The following is a 24641-nucleotide window of genomic DNA, read 5'->3' on the forward strand; positions in this document are numbered from 1 at the left end:
GAATTCTATGCCTCCATCAGAAAGAATGACATTGCCCCATTTGTTAGGAAATGGAAAGACTTAGAAAAAATTATATTAAGTGAAGTAAGCCAGGCCCAAAGAAACATTGTTTCCCTTATTTGCAATAACTAGTATATGTCTGGGACAAGTAGAAAAGATCAAAAGCTATGTACATATGACCAGATAAGACCTGAATCTTAATTAATAGAAGTGTATCCTTGACTCAGATGCACTAAATTGAATTAGCTGTGGCATAGCATGCTGACATTCAGACTCAGATGTATCCCAGAGCGCCTCAAAAAGTTCTGATATCACCTTCAAATGAACTTCAAGACCATGTCGCCCAGCAATGAAGCCAGCTGTGAGGGAAAGAGTCTTGCGAGTAAGCTTGCGGTCCAGCATGGGATAATATGGCATTCCGTGCCACAGGACATCCAAATCACCCAACCAGAGACACCAATTTTCTGTTTTAATGATTGGCGAAATAAAGGAAGTGGAGTCCAGAGTAAAATGGGGTTGGAAATTGAGTTTAAAAAGAAATACAGATTTGAAACAAGATGATCTCATTTCTTGTGCTGCCAAAGGCTCAAAAATAGTAACAAGAGAGAGTCTTCATTTTCTTGAGTTTTCTGATAAATAAACACAAACAGATCCTGGATCTGTTTGTTTCTTTTCCAGTTAATTTCTCACCGAGTTCTAAGAACAAAGGAGAATCTATGCCGATGGATACTCCATGGTCTCAGGTGAAAAGCTTGGGAGACGGGGCCTTTTCTGGGTTTCTGCAAAAGCCAAGCCGTAATATTAAGTTTGAAAATTTCCAGATGGCTCCGTTGAAGTCCCCAGGGGATGCATTCCGCAGTACGTCCAGGCCGTGGGGGAGCACTATCGATTTCAGTGTGTTTGCGTTTCTGTGGCTGCATGTCTCCCACATGCCTGGACTGGTGGAATTTTAAGACACATGGAGTATGTCAATTCTCACTCAGTATTTCACCTTTCACTGCAAAAAGTCACTAAATTATACCACGGGGACGTGCACATCATCCATTACTGCTTGAAATGGACATTAATATATATATTTTTTTATAAAACTTTGCCCAGGAGAGGAAAAAAATCTTAAAATCAGCTATATATGGAGTTGTTTTTAAAACAGAGGTTGAATACAATACATTCCTCAACTGAGGAACTCAGTTTGTCAACTGAGACATGAAGCAATGTCCGGTGCTTATTTCTGCCTGCCATACCTGAGAAATGACATACGCTTTATCTCAGATTGTATGTTTTCCCTCTGTGAGCATATTGTCTTGGAGTTCACATCATCCCTCCTAATGTAAACTAATACTAGCCTTCAGGTAACTCCATGACTTATAGCTTTCTTCCTTCCTGTTTACCAGACTCTATCATGATCTATAGAATATTTATGCTTTCACTATGCTTTATTTATTTTAGCTTTATTTTACATTGTTAGTTTATCCAAATTCAGCAAAGTGAAAAAATATCCACAGATGAAATAAAACTCAAAACCTGCATTTAAAAAATCCCTCTCTTGTTATTAAGCCACAAATAATTGTAACTTGTGTTTGAATATTTTATGTCATATTGATTAAAATTATTAGTTGAGAACCTAATGACAATATACAAAGGACAATTTCAGGAAATTCATAATCTCCTAGAGAAAGAAATGATCTAAGTAAATTGTAATAGCATCATGAAAAGGATAACAATCTCAGTCCACATAAAGTAAAAAGGTAAAACAGAGCAGAGGGAGATCAATTCTTCTCCAAAAGAATGAAAGATTCAAAAAGCCTTTTGGAACCATCTGAAGTAGCCTTTGAGGAAAGAACAAGATCTTATTAGGTCAGAGAAAAATGACAGGCTGAAGCAACAGGCAAATGAAGAGGAGGAAATAATACAATATTTCATCAGATACACAATATATCAGCAATGCTAAAATGCAAAGGAGTAATAAAGCATAAGGTTCAAGAAATAAAATACAGATGCCATTTTATACAGGATCTATGAACCCATTTTGAGATGCATACCATTTATCTTTTAGGCTAAATGGAATAAGTGTTTGAAAGTCACAGTGTGGTTTGTAGTTTTGAATGAGCAGGGCATGGATAATGGACTATATAAGATTAAGACAAATTCAAATGTAAAAGGAAGTTAAAGACTACTATTGCAACATTTTTGTGTTAATAATGCAGAATACAAATTTCTGCGCTTTCTATTTGTCTTGAAAACCATGAAAAATAACATGGAAGGTGAAAACCAGCAAAATAAACACCATCTTTGGCTAAAATAGCCATTTATGAACCTAAACCACCATCTATCAAGAAGAGATATCAAGTAGAGTAAAATTTGGACCAAGTTTCTGGGCCACAGTGAGTTATTGTTTTCATTAGCTGAAGAGACACGAACTACATCACTGTTAGCCAGTATATTCTGTGAAGCATAAGTTGGATAAAACCCACTAATGAGAAAACAGCAAAGAAAGATCTGGATACAAAGTCGCACTTCCAGTGACATGCCAATGCACTAATCCCAATTATCTAACCCAAATTAGAAAGTACTTGATTAATGTAAATATTATGAATAATGATAAAAGGATCACCATGCATGGTATCTAGGCAAAAATACCACAAGAAGAAAACCAAATATAGACAGATGCTAAATAGATAGTAAAAACTCTTAATAACTTCCCATGAAACTCAGAAATGGATAAAGTGGGAAATGAAGAAGAGAAAAAGATAGAAAGAATAGAATCTCTGAGAAACATAAAGAAGAAACGCAATAATGAAGAAAGATGCCAGAACTAATGAAAATGTGGGTTTAGCCAATCTTTCAAGTAGTCAATTATAGAAAAGTTGAAGGTGTTTTTCCCACTGTCACCATTGTATTGGGAAAGAAAATTAAGAGAAAATAAATGATTAAAAGTATATTATCATAAAACACTAATTAATGGAAGAAATTGAAACAGACACATATCAGGAGAAAAAATTCATATTTATCTTAGTGTTATTCAAATATGCTCTACAGATTCAGTACAACTGCAATCTAAGTATCAATCACATTCTTTAAAGAAATAGAGAAGAAAATCCTAAAATTCATTAAAAAAAAACCACAGAAGGCCTTGTAGCCAAGACAAACACAAGCAAAATGAAAATGCTAGAGCTACCACACTGTTTGAATTCAAAATACACTACCCAGATATAGTAATATTGGAATTAAAACAGACCTATAGACCCTGAAATGGGAATGAATATGAGTGAAATAAATCCACCAGTTTTCAACAAAGTTATCAAAAACCTACAACAAGGAAAGGACAGTCTCTTCACTAAGCAATGTGGGAAACTAGACATGAACATGCAGAAGAATGAAAATGGACCTTTCCCTCACATCTTGTTCAAAAGTCAACTCTATATATCATAAATATGTCGATTACAAGGCATGTTTTAAAAATAAAAATATATCCAGACCTGGTGGTTCACACATGTAATCTTAGCAATTTAGGAGGGTGAGATCTGAGGATTGTGGTTCAAAGTCCAGGCTGGAAAAATCCATGAGACTCTTATCTCCAGTTAAGCACCAGAAAACTAGAAGTGGATCTGTGGCTCATAGTGCTAGAGCACTAGCTTTGAGCAAAAGAACTTAAGGACAGTGCCCAGGGCCTGAGTTCAGGCCCCATGACTGACCAAAAAAAGTAAGTAGGAACATAAAAAATAAATGAATAAATAAGTAAAAATATACTGAACAGAACTGACTGGACCAAAGACTTAAATGTAAAATTAAAACAATGAAACTATGAGAAGAAAATTTGGTGAAATCTCAAAGCAAACACAACAAAGGCATAAACAGATCAATGAGCTTACATTAAACATAAAAGTGTTCTCCCAGTAAAAAAAACAGTCAACCAAGTGAACAGACAGCATACTGAATGGAAAAAAATATGTATAAGATATACATATAATACAGGGTTAAGATTCAAATATGTAACAACAGCAAAAAAATCTAGAAAATCTAGTTTAAGATAACCAAAAGGTTTGAATAGAGTTTTGTCAAGTCAGACCAATGACTAACAAGGATATAAAAAATGCACAGTATCACCAGCTGTAAGGGAAGTGCAAACAAAATCACCATGAGATATCACCTCAGTTCTGTTAGAATGGCTATTGTCAAAAAAAATTAATAAAAACAGATGCTGGCAAGGATGCAGCCAAAAGGGAACACTACTACATTGTTGATGGGAGTGTTCAACCCCTCTGGAAAGCAGTATGGAAGTTCCTCAAAAGATACAATCCAGCAATCGCATTCCTGGGCATTTACTACAAGGACCACAAACAAGTCCAAACTAAACTTACCAGCACAACCATGTTCATTGAAGCATTATTTACCATAGCTAAGATACGGAGCCAACCCAGATGCCCCTCAGTAGATGAATAGATCAAGAAAATGTGGTATATACATTCATATATATATATATGTGTGTATATACATATATATGTATACATACATACAATGGAGTTCTATGCTTCCATCAGAAAGAATGACATTGCACCATTAATAAAGAAATGGAAGAACTTTGAACAATTTATATTAAGCAAAGTAAGCCAGGCCCCCAAAAATGTAGGTGGTAGGGTTTCCCTCATTTGTAATAACTAGATTATGTCTATGACATTCCTAGCCAAGGATCACAAAGGCCCAATTGCTAGGTGCACATGACCATATATAATGAAGCATGTCAACATGAACTCCAAGAATTGGAAACAAGAGATTTCTGTAATGTACTGTTTGCAGTTATTTCATCTTTCTTTCTCTTTTTTGTTTGTTTTCTGGGTTTTTAAATTTTGTTTTCCATATCCTTTGTCTTGTATATAAGTTTATCTGATCATTGGAAGGAAAAGGGAATCACAGAAACACAGGACAAAGAATAAACTAATACAACAATGATACTCACTAGACACTAAGTTGGAAATGAACTTTACAACTTGGTGGGTAGAGGAGTGGGGAGGGGAAAGCAGGAGAGAATGAGGGAGAGAATAATAGTGTCCAAAAAAGCAATGTACTCATTACCTTACTTATGTAACTGTAAACCCCTCTCCCGTTCATCACCTTTACAATAAATAAGAAAAAAGAAAGACATATCAATGTAACAAAGCCTGTGGAGATAAAGGATCATTTGTTGGTTAGAGTACAAATTAGTGCAATCATTATGGAAGATAATTTCTACAAAATAAAAATAGGATTAGCATCCTATCCTGCAATCTCACCACTGGCTATATATTCAAAGGAAATGAAATCAACACATGAGAGAGACAGCCACACTATATAGGATCTGTATAAGAATCTACCATCCAATGACTGGATGAAGAAGAATATAACGGAATACTACTGGGCCATAAAAAGGAAAGCTTAGAGGACTTAGAGGACGTTATGCTATATGAAATAAGCCAGGCACAGTAAAACACATAACCTGATTTTCAAAAAGAAGTTGAGCTCTGAAATACAGAGTGGAATGGAGGCAAACAGAGGCTGGGCTGGCAGGGGAGGAGGGAAACTGGTATCTGCTCAGCAGTGCTGGATTTCTTGAAATATGCCTGGAAGTTGTGCCCTGTGGAGAGATAAATTCTCACTCAGGACTTCTCAGGGGCTTTACAGGAAGACAGCACAGCATCTGAAGCAGAGAGAAAGATGTTGAGGCTTGCATGTTCTCACATAGTCACTGTGGGATCAGGAGGTGTAACCAAGAGAGATCTGAATGGCACCAATGTATGAAAATGACTGGAAGAGTCTGAAAAATTCTCAGTGCCTGTGGCTAGGAAAAGAAATGAGAAATCAAGGAAAACTAAAAGAACAGTTAGGTAACAGACGCCAGAGAACAGAAGTTTCTCTGCTCTTCTCTAGTATAATAGATGATCGGTTGCCCAGACTCACAGAAAATGCTGTATTTTGGGATTGCATGAAATTGAAGAGCTTCTGTATGGCAAAGGACATAACTAGCAAAATCAATAGAAAGCCCATGGATTGGGAAAAGATCTTCACTAGGCATACAACAGACAAGGGCCTCATATCTAACATATACCTGGAAATCAAAAAATTAAATCCCCCAAAAACAAATCTTCGAAGAAACAACTGCCCAATAAACAAGTGGGCTAAAGACTGAAAGAGAAACTTCTCTGAAGAGGAAAGAAGGATGGCCAATAGACACATAAAGAAATGCTCAACCTCTTTAGCCATAAAAGAAATGCAAATCAAAACAACATTGAGATTCCACCTCAGCCCAGTTACAATGGCTATAATCAAGAACTCTAATAACAACAGATCCTGGAGGGGATGTGGACAGAAGGGAACCCTACTCCATTGTTGGTGGGAGTGTAAACTTGTTCAACCACTTTGGAAAGTAGTGTGGAGGTTCCTCAAAAGACTCCACCTAGAGCTCCCCTATGACCCAGCAATCCCACTTTTGGGCATTTACCCAAATGATCACAAACAAGACCATACTAAATCTACCAGCACAACCATGTTTATTGCTGCATTATTTACCATAGCTAAGATGTGGAACCAACCCAGATGCCCCTCAGTAGATGAATGGATCAAGAAAATGTGGTATATATACACAATGGAATTCTATGCCTCCATCAGAAAGAATGACATTGCCCCATTTGTGAGGAAATGGAAAGACTTGGAAAAAAATTATATTAAGTGAAGTAAGCCAGGCCCAAAGAAACATAGGTCCCATGGTTTCCCTTATTTGCAATAACTAGTATATGTCTGAGACAAGCAGAAAAGGTCAGGTTAGGTGAAAATGAACCCCAAGATAAGGATTCAAATGGTTTTTCTTTCTTACTATTGTTTCTAACATATTTATAAGATGATTTCTTTGTTGCTTTTTATGTCCCTCCCCCACGGTATAACCCCTGCTTTCATTTTATGTGATGTTGGTATAATTTGTGGAGGGGAAGGGAACAAACAAATTGTTTAAATAGGGATACAGGTGGACCCATTGCAACAATGAGATGTAAAAGTCGTTATGTCGAAAAATGAACTTTACAACATTGGTGGGGGGGGTATGTGGGGGGGCTGGGGGTGGGAGATGGGAAGGGAAACAAAGGAGGAGGCAACAATGTTTGATAAGAAATGTACTCATTACCTTGCCCATGTAATTGTAACCCCTCTGTACGGTATTTTCACAATAAAAAAAAGTAGGAAAAAAAAAGAAAATGCTGTATTTGCTATGGTCTTTATCTGGAAGCTGGAGGTATAGAGAAAAGACAGGAAAGACAAAAGGAAACTTAATAACAATGCAAGAAGTGTATATAGTCCCCTAACAAGGACTTCCCAAGTAAGGACAGAAGGAAGGAGTTCAATCCCTGTGTTGAAAATTGCTGAGGGACAAGAAACCCCAGTCAATCAATCAAGTAAGCCAAGGATGACTTCATGTGCTTTGCAAGCAAGGCTGTGGATTATTGCCTCTGGGCAACCACTTTCCCCTCTTGGGTTTCCCTCTAGAGTGTGAATTACCTCTCCTGGGAGAGCTGGTAGGCCAAGCCTATGACATCATGTGGAGGGCTTGAGGGGAAAAGAGCAGGATCGTGGATGGAAGTAACATGCTTACCACCACCACTCTGGCCCCAGAGCATCTCTAATTAGGTAAAACAGAACCAGAAATCCCTTGGCACCGAGTGTCTCCATTGACTATATAAGCCTCTCTTTGTTTGCTTTTGTTCCATCTAATTATGAGTCCTTCTCTTAAGACAACGAACAAAGCTCATACAGTAAACTAGAGCAGGGGAGCCTGAGAGAGATGAAAGTGACAACGACACACAGAGTGGTATTGAGAGGAGAGAAAGACAAACACGCTCTCTATTCAAGTGGCCACAACCCCATTCAGGGAGTGCCAAACTGCCTCAAAGGTAACATTCACCAGCAGAAGAGGGGAGGAGTGCAGGAGGAGTGAAGGAAGCACAGGAATGGCCTTCTGTATGGAGGTGAGGAAGCAATCCCAGAACGCAGACCTTATCAACGCTGCTGGCTGAGATGTGCACTGAAGGCAACTTCCACTAATTATCTTCCTTCCCTTGTACATGAATGTGTGCATTAATGGACCTTATGTGGGTTCTGCTTGAAATAGAATATTTATTTTTTAATATAGTCCTGTATTTAGGTATATCTGGCTCTCAAAAAAAATAGCTCTGTTTCAGCACTAGCTTGAATAATCAGCTTTTTGGCTGCGAAATTTCCTGCATCGGTTTGCTCAACGAGTCCCCTAAAGATGCCCTTTGAGTTTGAAATATTACTGCCACCTACTGTTAATTCCCAAGAACAGCAACAAAAAGAAGAAAACGATTGGAGTCTGGGTAGAGATGAGGAGGACTTGAGACAAATGGACAGTGGACACAGGAAAGAAATAGATAAAAAGGAAGAGATGGAGTAGAAAAAATGCAGGACAGCATTTTGAGTGTGCAAGGATTCATTTTAGAAACAAGCCTTTACATTTGACAGCCAGTTTGCTAAGAAAGGGAGTAAAGGAATCGAAAATAAAAAGCATATTGTTCCAAAATCCAATCGGTGGAGATATAACCCATAGACAGCCAGTTCAGAGTACCTCTTAGAAAAAAAAAAACAAAAAAAAACCCAAGCCCTTAGGGTTAGCCTAGTAATTTAGGAGACCTGACTAACAGTTTCAGATGAGATATAATTCATTTGGATTTTAGGAATCACACAGCCCTCCCCTACTTTTTGCAGTACGAGAGTTTGACTCAGGACTTCACCCTTGCTAAGTAAGTGCTCTACCACTTGAACTGTGCCCAATCATTTTGCTTTTAGTTGTTTTTTTTCCATGTTATACTTCTGCCTACCCTATCTTCCTACCTTTGCCTCTCAAATAGCTAGGATTACAGGCATGCCCAAGTGATTATTTTTCAAAGCATACATTAACACATGAAGTGTTTATGTCACATCAGTGCTACCTTCAGGGGTGGCATGAACAGCTTTTAATAAAGGTGATCTCAAATGTTCAGCATCCAGGGTTGCCACAGTAAATGAGAAAGGCTGACTCACAGCTAATCATTTTTATGAAATCTCAATAAGAACTCTGTACCTAGCTTTAGAAAATAGTGGGGGAGGGGGGAAAAGAGAGAGATCTGGAAGCTTGCTGGTGCCTCTCTTGAGAATGCTTCGTATTTCCATGGACATCTCCTGCCACCCCATCCTCTTCTCAAGAATGTCCCCTCATGTTCCTCAGCCTCCTGAGTAGCTAGGATTACAGCTGGGGGCCACCGGTGCCCAGCACGGTCCTCCCATTGAGATGGGAAATAGTGTCTACACAGTGGCTGCTTCCTCCTAGGCCTGTGTATTCAAGGACAGCAGAATTTGTCCATAATACATCATAACTAGCCACAAACAGTAGGTCTACAAAAAAGATAGTAATATTTGCTAGGTGGTAGTGGCTTACACCTGTAATCCTAGCTACTCAGGAGGCTGAGATCTGAGGATCACAGTTCAATGTCCGCCCAGGCAGGAAAGTCTGTGAGACTCTTATCTCCAATTAACCTCCAGAAAACTGGAAATGGAGCTATGGCTCAAAGTGGCAGAACACTAACCCTGAGCAAAAAAGCACAAGTACAGCACTTAGGCCCTGAGTTTAAGCCCATGGTCCAACAAAGAATAGAAAAAAATACACCACAAAACCAATAATAATGGGAACAAGCGAAGCAAAGAAAGTGTCTTCACAGACTCCACCTCTAAGAAGACTTCAACAAGTCAGTGTTTATGTATTAAGTGCAGCTGTTTGCTTAACTCCATTCAGTCAGTGGAAGATGCAGTTGAGAACATTCCATCCCACTTCCAGGGAATTTGAAGGCAGCTTCACAGAAAACAAAGACAGCGTCTTGCTGTCATTATGTGGAGGTGGTTAACACAAGATCTAAAAAGTTAGTAAAGAGAAAATGTGGTCTCCATCCCCTGATCTCCCAATCATAACTAATCTCTCCATGTTGTAGCAGTATCTATTCTCCAGGTCCCTTCAGAGTGGTGGGTTCAAATCCCAGAGGAACCTTGAAGCTGTGCCATAATCCTAACCCCTCCATCACCATTGCCAGTGGCAGTCTGGACATTCCTCTCACCTCCCGGCCCCACCCTTGACTACAGAGCCATTATTGAGTTGAAATTGAGTTACTGCATGAGGGTTGGTGGCAAGCTGAGAGACACAGACAATTACTTTGGAAAGATTTTTTAAGTGATAAGCAGTTCATACTTTAGATCTATTCAGTTTAATTATTCACTGAAAGGAAATATACAAAAGCCAAGAGTTTGGAGGGAAATTGGGGAAGGCAGCAGACACATTGGAGGCAAAAGTGAGGGAGAAAAAAAAAAGCTGTCAGCAGGCAGTTTCCTGAACAGGAAAGCTCTGGACTTGAAGGAAATATGGCAATGGTGACATCACATAGAGACTAGAGTGCAGAGACCCACAATGCCACCTTAACCCGGGGTCACTTCCTTGCTTGCATTTCCTGACCCCACTCCTCTCTACTGACATGGGAAGGATGGAAAAAGGTCACATGTGAGCCAGCAGTGAACTGGCTCTTAAGTGGCTCTCAGAGGCCAATAAGTGATGAGGGAACTTGTCCCAGGACCAGTAAGGAGAAGAGAAGATTCATATACAGAAATACTTCACAAGCACACACATACATGTCACATTTGGTACCATCTGTAGGCTTGCTCTGATTATCAGAAGAAAAACCAAACCTTTAGCTCCAAGCCTTACAGGTACTTCCCATTTCCCCTCCCATTGTCAAGCTTTCTTTGGTAGCCCCATAACTTGACAGACATCCTGGGTACCTGGACTCCCTTGTATAGGGTCCCTGAAAAAGAATGAGTAGATAGTTGCTTTCAACTTGGCCATTTGCTGCCTTTCGTTTGCTGGAGGACTAGGAAACTGCTCAGTTCCCAGGATGCTTTAGAGCATTATTATTATTCCTGACTTGCTTTTATCCCCTGTGTTTAGAAAAAAACTTGGGCAGTGATAGACTGTCCTTCTACACAACTAACATACCATTGTATGAAGAATCCCTTGTTTCTTGGTTATCATGTACCCTGCCCTGAATCCCTCATCCATTTATCAACCTGGTGAGTCAGTGTCAATCTGTCATCACGAGGACCTTAATTTAGAGCCAGTGATTAGATGAGGGCAAAGAAGACCAAGTATACAGACACTGGCAGCTGAAAGACTTTGCCTCCAGCACAGAGCTACCTCCAGGGGATGCAGGACAGAATATGTGACCTTGTCCTGCAAGACCATCACAAACAACCTGTTTTTATATTGGTCTAACAACCTTCTAACTCTCAAGTGCAGAAGGCCAGGCATTGCCATTTTCCTAGCTTTAGATGATGCAAAATCAGCTTTCTCTCAGAGGTTTTGCACTACACAGCACAGTGCAATGTACCATGGACACAGTATATAATGGTTTGGCCATTCAAGGAATTCACATACCTTAAAGATAGAGCTGTAAGTTTCTCTCACATTCCCCAAACTCCTTGTGTGTAAGTAGATAAAGCTGCCAACTTTTATAAATGAAAACAAAAAAGGCCTTAACAGTATTAATATTTCCTGGGGCAGTAATCATTGGCAAAGCTTGGAACTCATAAAAATGGAAGGGCCAGAATTTCCTGGCACCGTTTTAAATAAAATTCATATTCATTATTAAAGCACATGTATGCTAGCACATTTTTTTCTTTCAATGCTGGTCAAAAATAAGATCTATTGCATAGGGAATTCTATTCTGGCTGTTCTGCTAAGTAAACTTGGAAATGGAAATGTGACCACATTTCTCCCAAGTGGCTTAGGGCTTCCATATGCATAACTATTTGAGAAGCAATCACAAAAAGAACACGAATATATCTTATTAACTGCTTTGCACATTCATAATGACAGGGGATTATTGTGTGTTTGGCTGGAGAGGGTAACCACTTGAGGTAAGGCAAGCAGAAAAGAAGAAAAGAAGATATATGTCAACTATCTTGTCTTTCCCCTACTCCTCCCATCCCCTCTGGAGCAATTATCCAAGGTGAGCAAGATTTAGACCAGTCAAAAGTAAGCCTGGATGGGACTCAACTATCTCAATGAAACAGATGCTAAGAACATCTCTGTTCTGACAGCACTGATTTCATCTCTAAGACACATCCCAGCAGAACCCCATATCCCACTAAGGAGATGAACTTTTCTCCCTCTTATCTGATTGCAGTGCTCGAAGGCTATTTCCACAATCTACCCCATCACCCAATCACATCTCCCCGTTGAGAACCTGGAACTTGGACAATAAGTACAATTACCCTTTTTATTAGGATCAGGTCATAACCTAATGTTCCCAGAAGAAATTGGGGAAAGGAAACAGTTGGAGAACAGAAGGAAAGGAAGATGTTTCTTCCATGCTCGGCCCAGAACATCTGATCTTTCAGAAGTGCAATTCAGACTGATGGGCTCTGTGAAAGAGGTTGCATTCCAGTATCCAGAGTTATTAGGTATTTTGGAGCTCCCCAAACAATTTATCAGTCATTAAAAATATCTCCTTAATACATTTCAGGTAGAGTGATGCTGAACCAGCATGGAGTGTTTTCAATTACTGGAGGAATGTTTGTAGTTATATAATAGCAAAAACAGATACCAATCTGCCCGTGGGTAATGGCTGAATGAAATATGTGTCTTAAAAGCCTAAAGTTTCCCTTTGAGGCCATTTTCATCATTCTTTAAATATCCTTTTCAAATAAGGAAGAAAGTAGAATATAAAGGAACCAGCCAACTGCATTATTTCCAGAATATTCTGCATATGTCTAGTATCGTACTTATTAGTAAGGACTGCAATAATTGATTTACATATGATTTTTACACTATCAGTCTTAAAAGGGAAAACATTGTTTCTGGTTGGTTTTTTTAAGAATTATATCTGCAGGGCCTGTCTCCATCAGCACACTCTATTGATTATCCTCAGTAAATGGTTAACTGAGTACCCAATTAATTTCTTAAAATGCAAATTAAATCATATATCAGACACTATACATTATAGTTCAATTTTGGATAAAAATTATCTCTTGTTGGAGAAGGAAGTGCTGTACTAATCATAAAAATTATTATCATCATCATCATCTTTATTTTGCTGATTGATCAGGTAACAAAGACTTGCTTATACAGATCTAGGTGTGTTGATAATATTCACAAATTCTCTTCTGTTAAGGTCGGGTCATAACCGGCCTTGTGACTGTTTATGGCCCTGTCTTCTTGGCCCATTTTCACTTGTGTGAAATTTCTCCATCTTAGTTCTATTGAACTTAGGGTAACTAAAATATGTGCCTGAATTTCAGTCAGCTTGGGTGTTTCTCAAAAATCACAAACTCTAGAAACTGAAGCAGTAGCTCCCAGACCCTTTACCTTGCTTACTCCAAGTGTGCCCTTTTCTCAGAGCACTTGAAAAGAATACATCAGTTTTCCATCAGTCCCTAGTTTCTTATTTTCTAGGACCTCAAGTTATGGAAGACCATGAAGTACTTACATAGAAACCAATGGATTCATTCCATCTGCCAAAATTTAAGTTAATACCATTATCATTAGTCTTCTGCCCAAATGAAATAGAGATTTGTCACCAGCAGTGGTAGTTCAGAGCAAACACGCTTCCAGGACCTTGCTATTTTAAACTGAACTTTCTCTGACACCAAAAACAGTCAAAACTAAAACAAAACTCAAGAGAAATCCATTGTGGTACAAGCATTAAAACCTGAGTTAAATACCTCTCATCAACTGATTTTGAAATCAGTTCCCAAAATTGTCCTTTGCAATGATTATGGATCTGGAAGACACTGTATGTTGGGCATCCTTCTCTGAAATCATAGCCTCTAAATGGAAATAATACAAATGCAATCAGTTACCATAATGATTGGATCCTGTTTCTTCATTCCTGTTCGTTCTCCTTGAATAAGGAGGGTTGATATGTTTAGGAGCACGGATGCCATGGAGGAAGAAGAAACTGAGGCTAGAGAATGGCTGTCTCTTTCTTTCTTTTCCTTCCTTCCTTCCTTCCTTCCTTCCCTTTCTTTCTTCCTTCCTTCCTTCCTTCCTTCCTTCCTTCCTTCCTTTTCTTTCTTTCTTTCTTTCTTTCTTTCTTTCTTTCTTTCTTTCTTTCTTTCTTTCTTTCTTTCTTTCTTTCTTTCTTTCTTTCTTTCTTTCTTGTCCTGGCGCTTGAACTCAGGGCCTGAGTACTGTCCCTGGGCCTCTTTGTGCTCAAAGCTAGCACTCTACCACTTGAGCCACAGTGCCACTTCCAGCTTTTTTTCCGAGTAGATTATTGGATATAAATCTCATGGACTTTCTTGCCCAGAATGGCTTTGAACCATGATCCTCAGATCTCAGCCTCCTGCATAGCTAGGATTACAGGCATGAGCCCCCAGTGGCCAGATCTTTCTTCCTTTTTTGTGTGCCTGGCCTGGAGCTTGAACTCAGGGCATTGTTCCTAAGCTTTTTGCTCAAGGCTAGCACTCTACCATTTGAGCTATAGCTCCACTTTTGGCTCTTTTGTCAGTTAATTGGAGATAAGAGTCTCACAGACTTTCCTGCCTGGGCTACCTTCAAACCACAATCCTCAGATCACAGCTTCCTGAGTAGCTAGGATTATAGGAGAGGGCCACTAGCACCCGACTTCCATTCATTTTCAGCAGTAAAGCTCAGCATTTCATACCTCTTATTTACCTTTTCAAAGAATCAACATTTTAAAATTGAATTCTTAATTATTTCTTTTGTTTCATTCCATTGATTTCTCTATTATCTTTCTCCTTTGTCATCTTATTTTCTATTCTGTGATTCTCTTTTAAAACCAAATATTTTATTTGCATGTCGCAATACTTCATTGAAATATGAGTTTAGAGTTAAAAGTCACTCTATAAACATCATTTGAGCCATGTTCTTAAATTTCTGATAGACTGGAATTTTCAGTTCAAATATTTTAAAAGTTTCTCTCGATTTCTGCTTAGAGATATTAAAATTGAATTTTTCCTATCTCCAAGCAGACGGAGGCTTTACAGCTAGAAGCAACAGTTGTCAATCATGTTGCAGTAAATCTTCAGGCTCTTTCCATGATCTGATCCCTGCAGGGAAAGTAAACTTTTTAATAACATGTAGAAGTAAAACTGGATCTATACTCTGCAACACTCAAGAATACAAATGTCCAGGACATCTGCTGTGTTTTAAAAATCCTTAAATATTAGAAATCAATATCAAAATGAAAAACTCAATTATCTCAGACTATAAATTATGTCAGACTATAAATTACCATACCGTATAAAATTATGTAAAAATCGGCATATATCAGAATAGGACTGAATTTTTTTTAAAAACTCTATTGACCAAAATGACAAGTTTCAAAATACAAACATCATACAGGCCATGGAAAAATTTTAAACAATGTAATGTAAAAGCAGTTATACAATATTATAAATCTTTTATTACTCTATGTTATTAATGCAAATATAGCAAAATTACAACTTGGTAAATCTAGGTTGTTAACATATAAATGATTCTTATATAATTTTGAATTTTTTACTAAGATTACTACATATATATGTGTGTGTATATAATTTTTTCCCACTAATGGAGTTTGAACTTAGGGGCTCATGTTCAGTCCACTTTCTTGAATGGCAATATCTCCAGACCAATCTAATACTTTTGAAATAGAAGACTACCATCATTCTTTTTGTTTTGATTCCTTTGTTTTTTAAAGGCAAAAATTCATTTTCTTTAGGGTAAGTTTAGGTTTGTAATTAATGTGCAAACACAGCAACTTCTATATTATAGAATTGTTTACTTTATAACTGTTAGGATGCTTGTTTCTTTACAAACATTAGAATTAGAAACAGAAACCTTTGTAAGTTTTTTTTGACACTCTGAACATGTGGCTTTTGCATGGTTCCTTTGGGAAGATAGTTTAGTGCAGTGGAAAGCATAAAGTTAGAAATCAGAGTAACTTCAGTTCAAACCATGCTCAGCATTGAGTAACTTGAGTTAAATATTCCTTCTCTGTGAGCCTGAGTTTACTCATCTGTAAAGCAATGGTTAAATCTAAATGTTGCAGAAGGAATGAAAGAAAATTTCAATTTGTTGCAAAGCTTACAGTAGGAAGCATTCCATCAATCAAAACTATTACTAATGAGACAGTTCCACAACTCTGATTCTGTTTCTATCAAACATGATCTCTGAATGAAATTAAAAGATGTTCTGTCTTAGGAGTCATGAGACCTAATCATTATACAAAATAAAGTAAATCATCATCATCCCCATCATTATCATCATCAATGGATGTGTTTTCAGCTTTTAGCATTTGTTTTGTGTTTTCTTTTCAAGTGATTTTAAGCAAGTTATTTTGTTTTCTCTGTATTGTTACTGTCTTCAGTCAGTCAGGGATTCAGAGGTAGCTTGTCTTGAGACATAGTATCTCTGCTGTTTGTGGTATTTGAAGGTCCAGCTGGAGACACTCAAAGGCTGATGGTAAACACTAGTATGTTCCTTTGCTTCTCAAGTGATTCTGCAGAATATACTTCGTTTTTGCTTTTGGTTTTTTTTTTTTTTTTTTTGCCATTTCTTGGGGTTGAACTCTGGGCCTGGTTGCTGTCTTTGAGCTTTTGTTCTCAAGGCTAGCTCTTTACCACTTGAACACAGCTCTACTTTGTCTCTCTCTTTTTTTTGGGGGGGGTCCGATCATGGGGCCTGAACTCTGGGTCTGGGCTCTGTCCCTCAGCTCTTCAGCTCAAGGCTAGTGCTCTACCACTTGAGCCACAGCGCCACTTCCGGCTTTTTTCTTTTTGCTTATGTGGTGCTGAGGAATCGAACCCAGGACCTCATGCATGCAAGGCAAGCACTGCACCACTGAGCCACCTTCCCAGCCCCATCTTGTCATTCTTTTCTAAACAATATCTATATCTAATATCTAAATAACTATATCACATCTACATTGCAATGTGGAAAGTAATTGTAAGTATTATATATATGTAATCTAGAGGAGGTATATATGAAAATACCATACCATTTACCACATACAAACTGAAGGATGACTGTATTACCTAAAAATAACAGTTAACCTCTTCTCAAAAGTACAAGTTGATTAAGAAGTAGGGATTAAGAATTTGGCTGTTATGTAAAATGGAACATCTATCTGAGATCCTTAGAAAGAATACTTACTACCTTAGAAACAACCATTTCCTATAGTCTGTATGTTTTCTATAGAAAAAAATCAGGGCATAGAACAATAGGTTGAGATCATATTCCGTTTTGTTTGGAAATCACACATGTACTAAAACACTGAGCTGGTTCATGTGGGCTTAATTTCTAGTTCTGCAGCTAATTAAAACTCTAATTTTCCAATAAGTCTGCCCACAGATAGACGGCCACTTATTTAGCCACTCATGGGTGGCTGACTCACCCTGTTTCCAAATCCCAATTCTGTATAAAATGAAGATGGAAAAACACTCTGAATTGTAAGCAATCAAAATGCCATCAGGAACTAACAACACAGTTTAATTAAAAAAGAAAATCCATAGTAATTCTTCTTTTTTCCCCTCCTTTCTCCTCTTCACATAAGAAAATAAGAAGTAACAGGGAGAAGTAATTAAAATGAAGTCTTCTTTTGCCCCCAGGCTGTCTGAATAGAACCTTTGCCAATGAAATAATTAGCTTTAGATTTCTCATTTTTTCTCCCTTTGTTATACTGAAATTGCTTCCGGCCTCCCTTTAGAAACAAGACACTGTCTTGCCTCTTCAGTTAACCTTGAGTTTCTGAGAGCCATAATGATCTTGTTATTCTGTCAAAAGGTAAGATTTGTGTTACAAAGTCATTGTCACTATTTGATTAGGATCATGGGCGGAGTGGAACCAGCCCAATTTCATGATCCTTAGCAGACTTGCATTACTTCTGAGAAGAAGTGATTAGTCTGAAATTAAGAGTCGCTTGGTGGTACATGCCTTTAATCCCAGTTACTTGAGAAGGAGAAGTAGGAAGGTCATAGTTAAGATGAGCCAGGGCAAAAGCCTGAGACTTTATCTAAATAAATAAAAAATAAACTAAAAGCCAAAAGGACTGGGTGATGTAGCTTAAGTGATTAAGTGCCAGGTCAAACCCCACTACTATCACCACCACAAACAACAGGAGTGAAAAGGAGTGAATTTGTCTCTGACTATACCCCAAAACTTGCTCTTGCAAGAAGGAATAGATAAAGGAAAATTCACTAGGCATATGACACAAACACTACTTCAGAACTAAAACCCACATGCTACATTGCAAAGACTCCCCTGTTTGGAAATAGTATAATCAGATGTTGTGCTCATTTGCCCGTTGAAGCTGTCAACCAAACCCCAGAAGCACCCCCATGTTGGACAAAAGTTCCCTGGCCAATATTACCCAGAATGCACACACAGAGACTCAGGGAAAAGAAGCAGCAAGTCAAAATGTTCACACAAATTCAATAGTCGTGGCATTCATTCAAAATGAATACATCCCCCTTGACACATTTCAAGTAACTCCAGAGTAAGAGAAAGATGATCAAGTTCCAGCTATAGGGAACAAGGTGAATAAAATCACACAGCCATCCTGACAGCGGACAGGGTGTGTGCTCTTGAGAAGAGAATCTGTCCTGTGCGTTTACTAACCAGCCCACGGTGGACATCACCTCCCAGCAAGCACAGCGACACAAAGGAAAAGAGCAAGAGACTCACTGCAGGCCACGAGAGTGGCTGAGGTCCTTCATGTCTGAGTCCTCGTAGTGGGGAGGGATCATTCCCAGCCCACTGTCACTCAGCATGCGCTTCCGCAGGGTAGGATTCCACCAGTCTGTCAGCCTGGGAGAGAGAACAGCACCTCAGAGTCAAGTTTGCATGATCACCAAGTGCCTTTCTCATGCTCTAAAGGTGAGGGGCAAAATCCATGTTTACTGGGCACTTACTTCGCCTGCATCCTTCCCTTGACTTCTCTTAACAGTTGTGAACTAGTTATATGATTTTTACTTTTTCCTTTTAACAGATAGGAAAACTGAATTAGAAGTGCCTTCCCCCCTTAAGTAATTTTATAGGTGATATTGATAAGAAGTAATGGAGTCAGGTATAGAAATACAGGCTAAGAAAACACTAATGATGATGATGATGATGATAATGATGATGACAACAAAGCTCATTCTCTTTTCCTGCTTCTCTCTTCTTAGCTTATTGACAGAGAGAGCAACTGAGGAAATATAAGAAAGTTACAGTGGCTTCAAGTTCTAGTGGGTTTGGGGGCTACCTTATAAATGGACTGAAGCTAACAGAGATGTAACCAAGGCCCAAGTGGTCCTTCTTGGGAAGGAAGACATGAAGAGAATGAGAAGGCAAAGTGCAGGGCCAACTTGGTCACGTGGTTTTGCTCCTCGTCAAGATCAAGGATGAGAGTCTGGATGAGAGGCAGTCCTAGGCCAACACCTGCTGCCTGAGTTATAAGACAAAACATCACACCTGCTTCCCCACAGCTGGCAGGCTTGCTGCACAGCTGTGGCCTGTGCAGGTGGCCTTTGGCACTCCCAAACTACCCTCGTGGCCTGTCAGCCTTTCTCTAGTACCAGCACACAGTGCCAGCATGCCAGTCGTTTCCTAAACACAACTGTCTATCTGTGTCCCATTGCCACTAGGGACTGGCCTTGACTCCACCCATACTCAGCAATGGTAGAGTGAGAGATATTAAAAAATGGCAGAATAGTTTCATGGGCAAAAATACACACAAAAGGAATTTAAAAGAGGAGGGATATTCATGGATACTGGTTCCTTGATTTCTTTTCATAGCATGTGAGAATGTCATTTGTGTCTGCTACTTGAGCACCTGTGTGGATTTCCCAGAGCAATCATGAAATCAGCTTTCAATGCCCATATACTGACACACTACTGAAATCCATCAGGTCTCACAAACACAGAGACGCCAATCTGTTGTACACTGAATATTATTATTGCCCCAAGTGTTTTACACTTGTATTCGGTACACAGTAATATTCAAATAAATATCCTTAATTACAAAATATTTTTTAAATAACCTAGAAACCTTAACAACATTTTGGTGGGCCCAAAGGGGTGGGCAAATGCATGGGTTCTGGCAACTACCTCTTTTCTTGCCATATGAGGCAATAGCATAACCTCTGAAGCTTCAATTTTCTGATCTATAGATTCCAAATAATAATAAAAACAAATGTGTAGGGTTATTGTTGACAATGATAAGGAAGAGAAAAAGGAGGAGGAAGAGGAGAAGGAGGGTTTTTAGAACATAATATATAATGAGCATCTACTGAATGCTAGAAACTTTTGTTTTACTGTATCAATTCATTTACTTATCAAGTAATTCTGGGCGGTTATTATTATGATTATAATAATTATTATTATTTATATAATAATAATTATTTCACAGATGAGGAAAAAAGCACAGAGCACTCTGAGTGCCTGTCTCATAGCATTTGACTTTCTGTAAGTCCTTGATATGTCTTGGTTATTTCTACATAATAGATATGTGCAAGCAGCCTGAACAGAGCAGAAAGGACCCAAAGGAAAAATAAGGGAATAACTGCGAAATCACCAGTATCAACTTTTTGTTTGGGTAACAGAGCAAATAAAATGAAGACACATACACAAATGCAAGTTGTAGGATTTTCTAGGCCTGGTGGGAAATGGAGATGTAATGGGAGAAGAAGGCTCAAAAGCCATACAAGATCTGACTGGAAATGAAGACAGTCTCATGACACAATCAATGGCTGCTTCCTTGCTCTAAAGATACACAGGTATTTCCAAATGATTCCATGTCAGATCCAAAGGCAAATCAGAATGGAGGTCATCGACCAAGGAGACACACACTCACCCCGAGGCCTGCTCCACCACCAGATCCGGCATGCCGGGCGGTGTCCCCGCCTGCTGCGACACTACCATATCTGGGTCGAGAATAAAAATCTCATCTTGGGAAATCTCCATCACAAAGTGCAAATGTTCCTACAGGAAGAAATATAAGTTTTTCAGATGACTGATAGGACGCTCAAATCATCACCCAGAGAACGAAACAGAGCATTCTTGAGCTCATAGAAGAACAAGATTCTGCCATACTGTATTTCCTGGGAAGCCTGCCAGTTGATGTTCCTTCCTTCCTCAAACACTACTGTAGCAAAACTGTCCCAAGGGGAGAAGGGGGAGGGATGAATCTCTGACTCCTAACTGACCAGGATTTTATGAGGTATACTCAGAAATATTTTTGCCTTTATTTCTTTCTAAATCTCACCCCTCCCATGCCACTTACATAAGCATGGCATATGAAAACTTGGACTTCTACCCCCAAGACTGAAGCGAAGGGACATGGTTGACAACCATGGGCTCAGTCCTATACTTACTTTGTTTTCCTCTAAATGGAGGACTTGTTAACCTTAGGCAAAAGCATATTTTCCCCTTCTTTATTGAACTCTGAGGCTTGGTGAACTGAAATGAAGTAGCCTGTTTAAAACACTTGGGATCTCAAACTAGCTAGTAAGAAATACACTTAAAGAGTATAAACTTTGGCTGGCTGGAATCAAAGTACTCCTGTGAATGACAATTTGGACAGCCAGCTAGTGACAGTATCTACCAGCCAAATTACTGTCTGGGCTCATTTGCCAAGCTAAGCTGTATCACTGAGTCCATAAATCACGAAATACATGAAGACAGTAAAGGTTTGTGGATTCAATTAGAAATGCCATTCCTAAATCTCTAAGTGAATAAATGTTTCTATTAGAAAAAAACATATGAGAGCAGGCACCAGTGGCTCACAGCTGTAATCCTAGCTACTTAGGAGGCTGAGATCTAAGGATTATGGTTCAAAGCCAGTCCAGGCAGGAAAGACCAAGAAACTCTTATCTCTAATTAACCACTAGAAAACCAGAAGTGCCACTGTGGCTCAAGTGGTAGAGTGCTTGTCTTGAGCTGAAGAGCTCAGGGACAGTGCCCAGGCCCAGAGTTCAAGCCCATGAGCAGGAAAAAAAAAAAAAAACAATGTATGAGATTAACTACTAGTACAGTACACTGGCTTGTGAATTATTTTTCACTTCCATAATCAGACAGAAATAAACTTACCTGAGATCTATCTATCCGATAAAAGCGGTCAGCTGAAGTTGCTAAAGGAAAAATAAAGATGCATATGGCATTCAGTCATTCGTAACCTGTCACCAGCTTTATAGTTTGACCTTCCACTATACCCATGAAGAGTTTTACATGGCAGGTCTAAATCTACTAAGAAAAACAGCATTCCCATACCTCACCCACTGTAACTCCAGTGATGAGGAAGCTCTTCTCCATCACACCTGCAACTGATGTCTTACTTGTGTTTTCAGGACCAACTCAAATGCTCCCAATTCTAGGAGACACTTTTGCAGTGTCTACTCCGGAAAGAATGGAATTCCCCTATCTCTGTTCACATTTGCATTTTCTCTAAATGTCTTGTGTAGACCATCTTCATAAGTAACTATGAAACTAGAAGACTTGCCTCTTAGATATTTCTCTTTCATTTATTCTTGTATGGCTCCACCGATTAGCTCAGGCTCTTCAGCAGAACTAGGACTCAACAAGTTTAAGTAAATAAAGCTTTAAAAAAAAAATCTGTCCTTAGATGGACTTCCAGAGAACTGACTCTCACTTTGAAAAACAGCTTGAAAGTTCCAGGCTCAGGACTTGGGCCAGGGACCACATCTGGCCTCACAGGATGTATTCCTCAAGGAGGCCACAAAAACAAAGCAGTAATTATTATTTAAACGTTCCCTAGAAGGATTTGGGCAGCATTTGTGGTTTGAAAGAAAAAAATTATAAAGTAAGAATTTGGGATGTCTAGAAAGTTTGATTACTTTTAATATTAAAAAGAATAATATTCCTCCTCACTTAAGTTTCTCCAGAGTCTAAATATTAAACAGATTTTTACAAAGAAATAAAAAGCATCCAAGTGGAAAACTCAAAATGCAAAAACTTTCAAAAAAATCACATATGTGTGTGTGTGTGTGTGTGCATACGTGCACACATGCATGTGTGCATGCATATGTGATTTGGTGTGAAAGCTTTACTGAAAATCAAACTCAAGGCCTCTGGTTGCCTGTTTGTCAGACAGTCTCATACTAACTTTGCTGAGCCAGGATAGACTGGCATCCTCCTACCTCTGTTTCTCAGGTAATGAAATACACCTGTACAGCTTTGTAAGATAGGACTTCAATAGCTACAGTCCTACTGCCAGTACCTCCCAAAGTGCTGGGGATACGGGTGGGACTTACCATGCTCAGCCCCAAATCACAAAAATTTTAAAAGAGTAGGCTTTAGTCGAAGGAAACTGATCTAAAAACAAGTCATTCAAGGTCTTAAAACATAAAACTAAATGCCATACAGTACTGCCTGGCTATAATCCCAGTATTTAGGAGACCAAGGCAAGAAGAATTTGAAAGCAACTTGTGTCACATTGTGAGAATCTCACATTGTGAGGCAGGGAGGAAGGGAAGGAGAAAGGGAAAAAGTAGGAAGGGAGGGAAAGGGAAAACTACAATCAAAGTTGTCTCTGAAGAATTTACAAAGCTTGCTGCCAGTGGCTCATGCCTGTATTACTAGCTATTCAGGAGAATAAAATCAGATGATTGTAGTTCAAAGCCAGCCCAATTAACCACTCAAAAACTGGAAGTAAAGGCATAGCTCAAGTGGTAGAATCTTGAATAAAAAAGCCAGGCCCTGAATTCAAGCCCTAGTTACCAGCACACATGAAAAATCTGACTCTATATGGCTTCAGGTTGGAGACTAGTCACCATAGTGGTTTTATCTAAGCTTGAACATGGAATATAGCATTTATTAATATTTCTACAATTTCCTAAAACATAAGTTGTTCTCCTGTGACTTCACAAATGGAAAATGCTTCTTATTGCTATAGCCTACAGGAGATGGAGTAAAATCTTCAGGGAGCTGGTAATGGAAGCCGGTATTCTGATTTATGTGGGCAGATTTCATTTGGACACATGTGCTCTTCTGTGTACCTGTTTGCCAGTCATGCATGTAGTGGAACCCTTAATGTCATGTATGCCCTCTCAAGTGCACACACAGACAAAAGCATGCCTACAGCTATAAACCTTGTCTCCACACAGACAACAGAAACTAGTGATAGACACATTGGGTACTATATAAGTGAGAATGTATAGAAATAAAAATGTTGTGCAGTGTAGATAATTGGATAGAAAATTGAGATCCAGCTGATCTGGGGGAATGAGAAATGCTTGAGAAGATACGCAGGCTCATTAAGTGACCCCATTAATGCATACAGTATGTCATGCTTAGCAGAGCAGACTTGAAGGCCCTTGAAGTTTTTTAGCCTTCCTCCTCAGAGTTTTGCACTAGCGTGAAACAAGGTTCTCACAAAAAATAATAGGAACATTCCATGGCCTGCAAAGAATGGTGAAATGTATACCCATCTGGGGTTTATGGAAGCTAACAAATGGCCTGCACTGATTTAAGGGAGGGACGCAACCGTTTTAAGAAAAGGAGTATGATCACAAGAAAACTGTCAGCTTCAGAGAGCTGGATGCTGAGTTCAGCCAGTTAACTGGCATGCGTGGAGGGAAATGACCTC

The 24641-nt window shown here is 38.9% G+C and overlaps 1 protein-coding gene across 1 annotated transcript in view; it reads right to left on the reverse strand.

Moving 5' to 3' along the window:
- Dgki (diacylglycerol kinase, iota) overlaps window positions 1-24641 on the reverse strand; it is a 423919-nt gene that overhangs the window by 53093 nt on the left and 346185 nt on the right. The window contains exons 27-29 of the mRNA XM_013021551.1: window positions 22127-22167; window positions 20892-21019; window positions 18743-18865 (exon numbers count right to left, since the gene is read on the reverse strand). Of these exons, the coding sequence (XP_012877005.1) occupies window positions 18743-18865; window positions 20892-21019; window positions 22127-22167 (292 nt within the window). The remainder of the gene's footprint in view (window positions 1-18742; window positions 18866-20891; window positions 21020-22126; window positions 22168-24641) is intronic.

This window comes from Dipodomys ordii, unplaced genomic scaffold, assembly GCF_000151885.1.
Source record: "Dipodomys ordii isolate 6190 unplaced genomic scaffold, Dord_2.0 Scaffold56, whole genome shotgun sequence".
NCBI classification, from domain to species: domain Eukaryota; kingdom Metazoa; phylum Chordata; class Mammalia; order Rodentia; family Heteromyidae; genus Dipodomys; species Dipodomys ordii.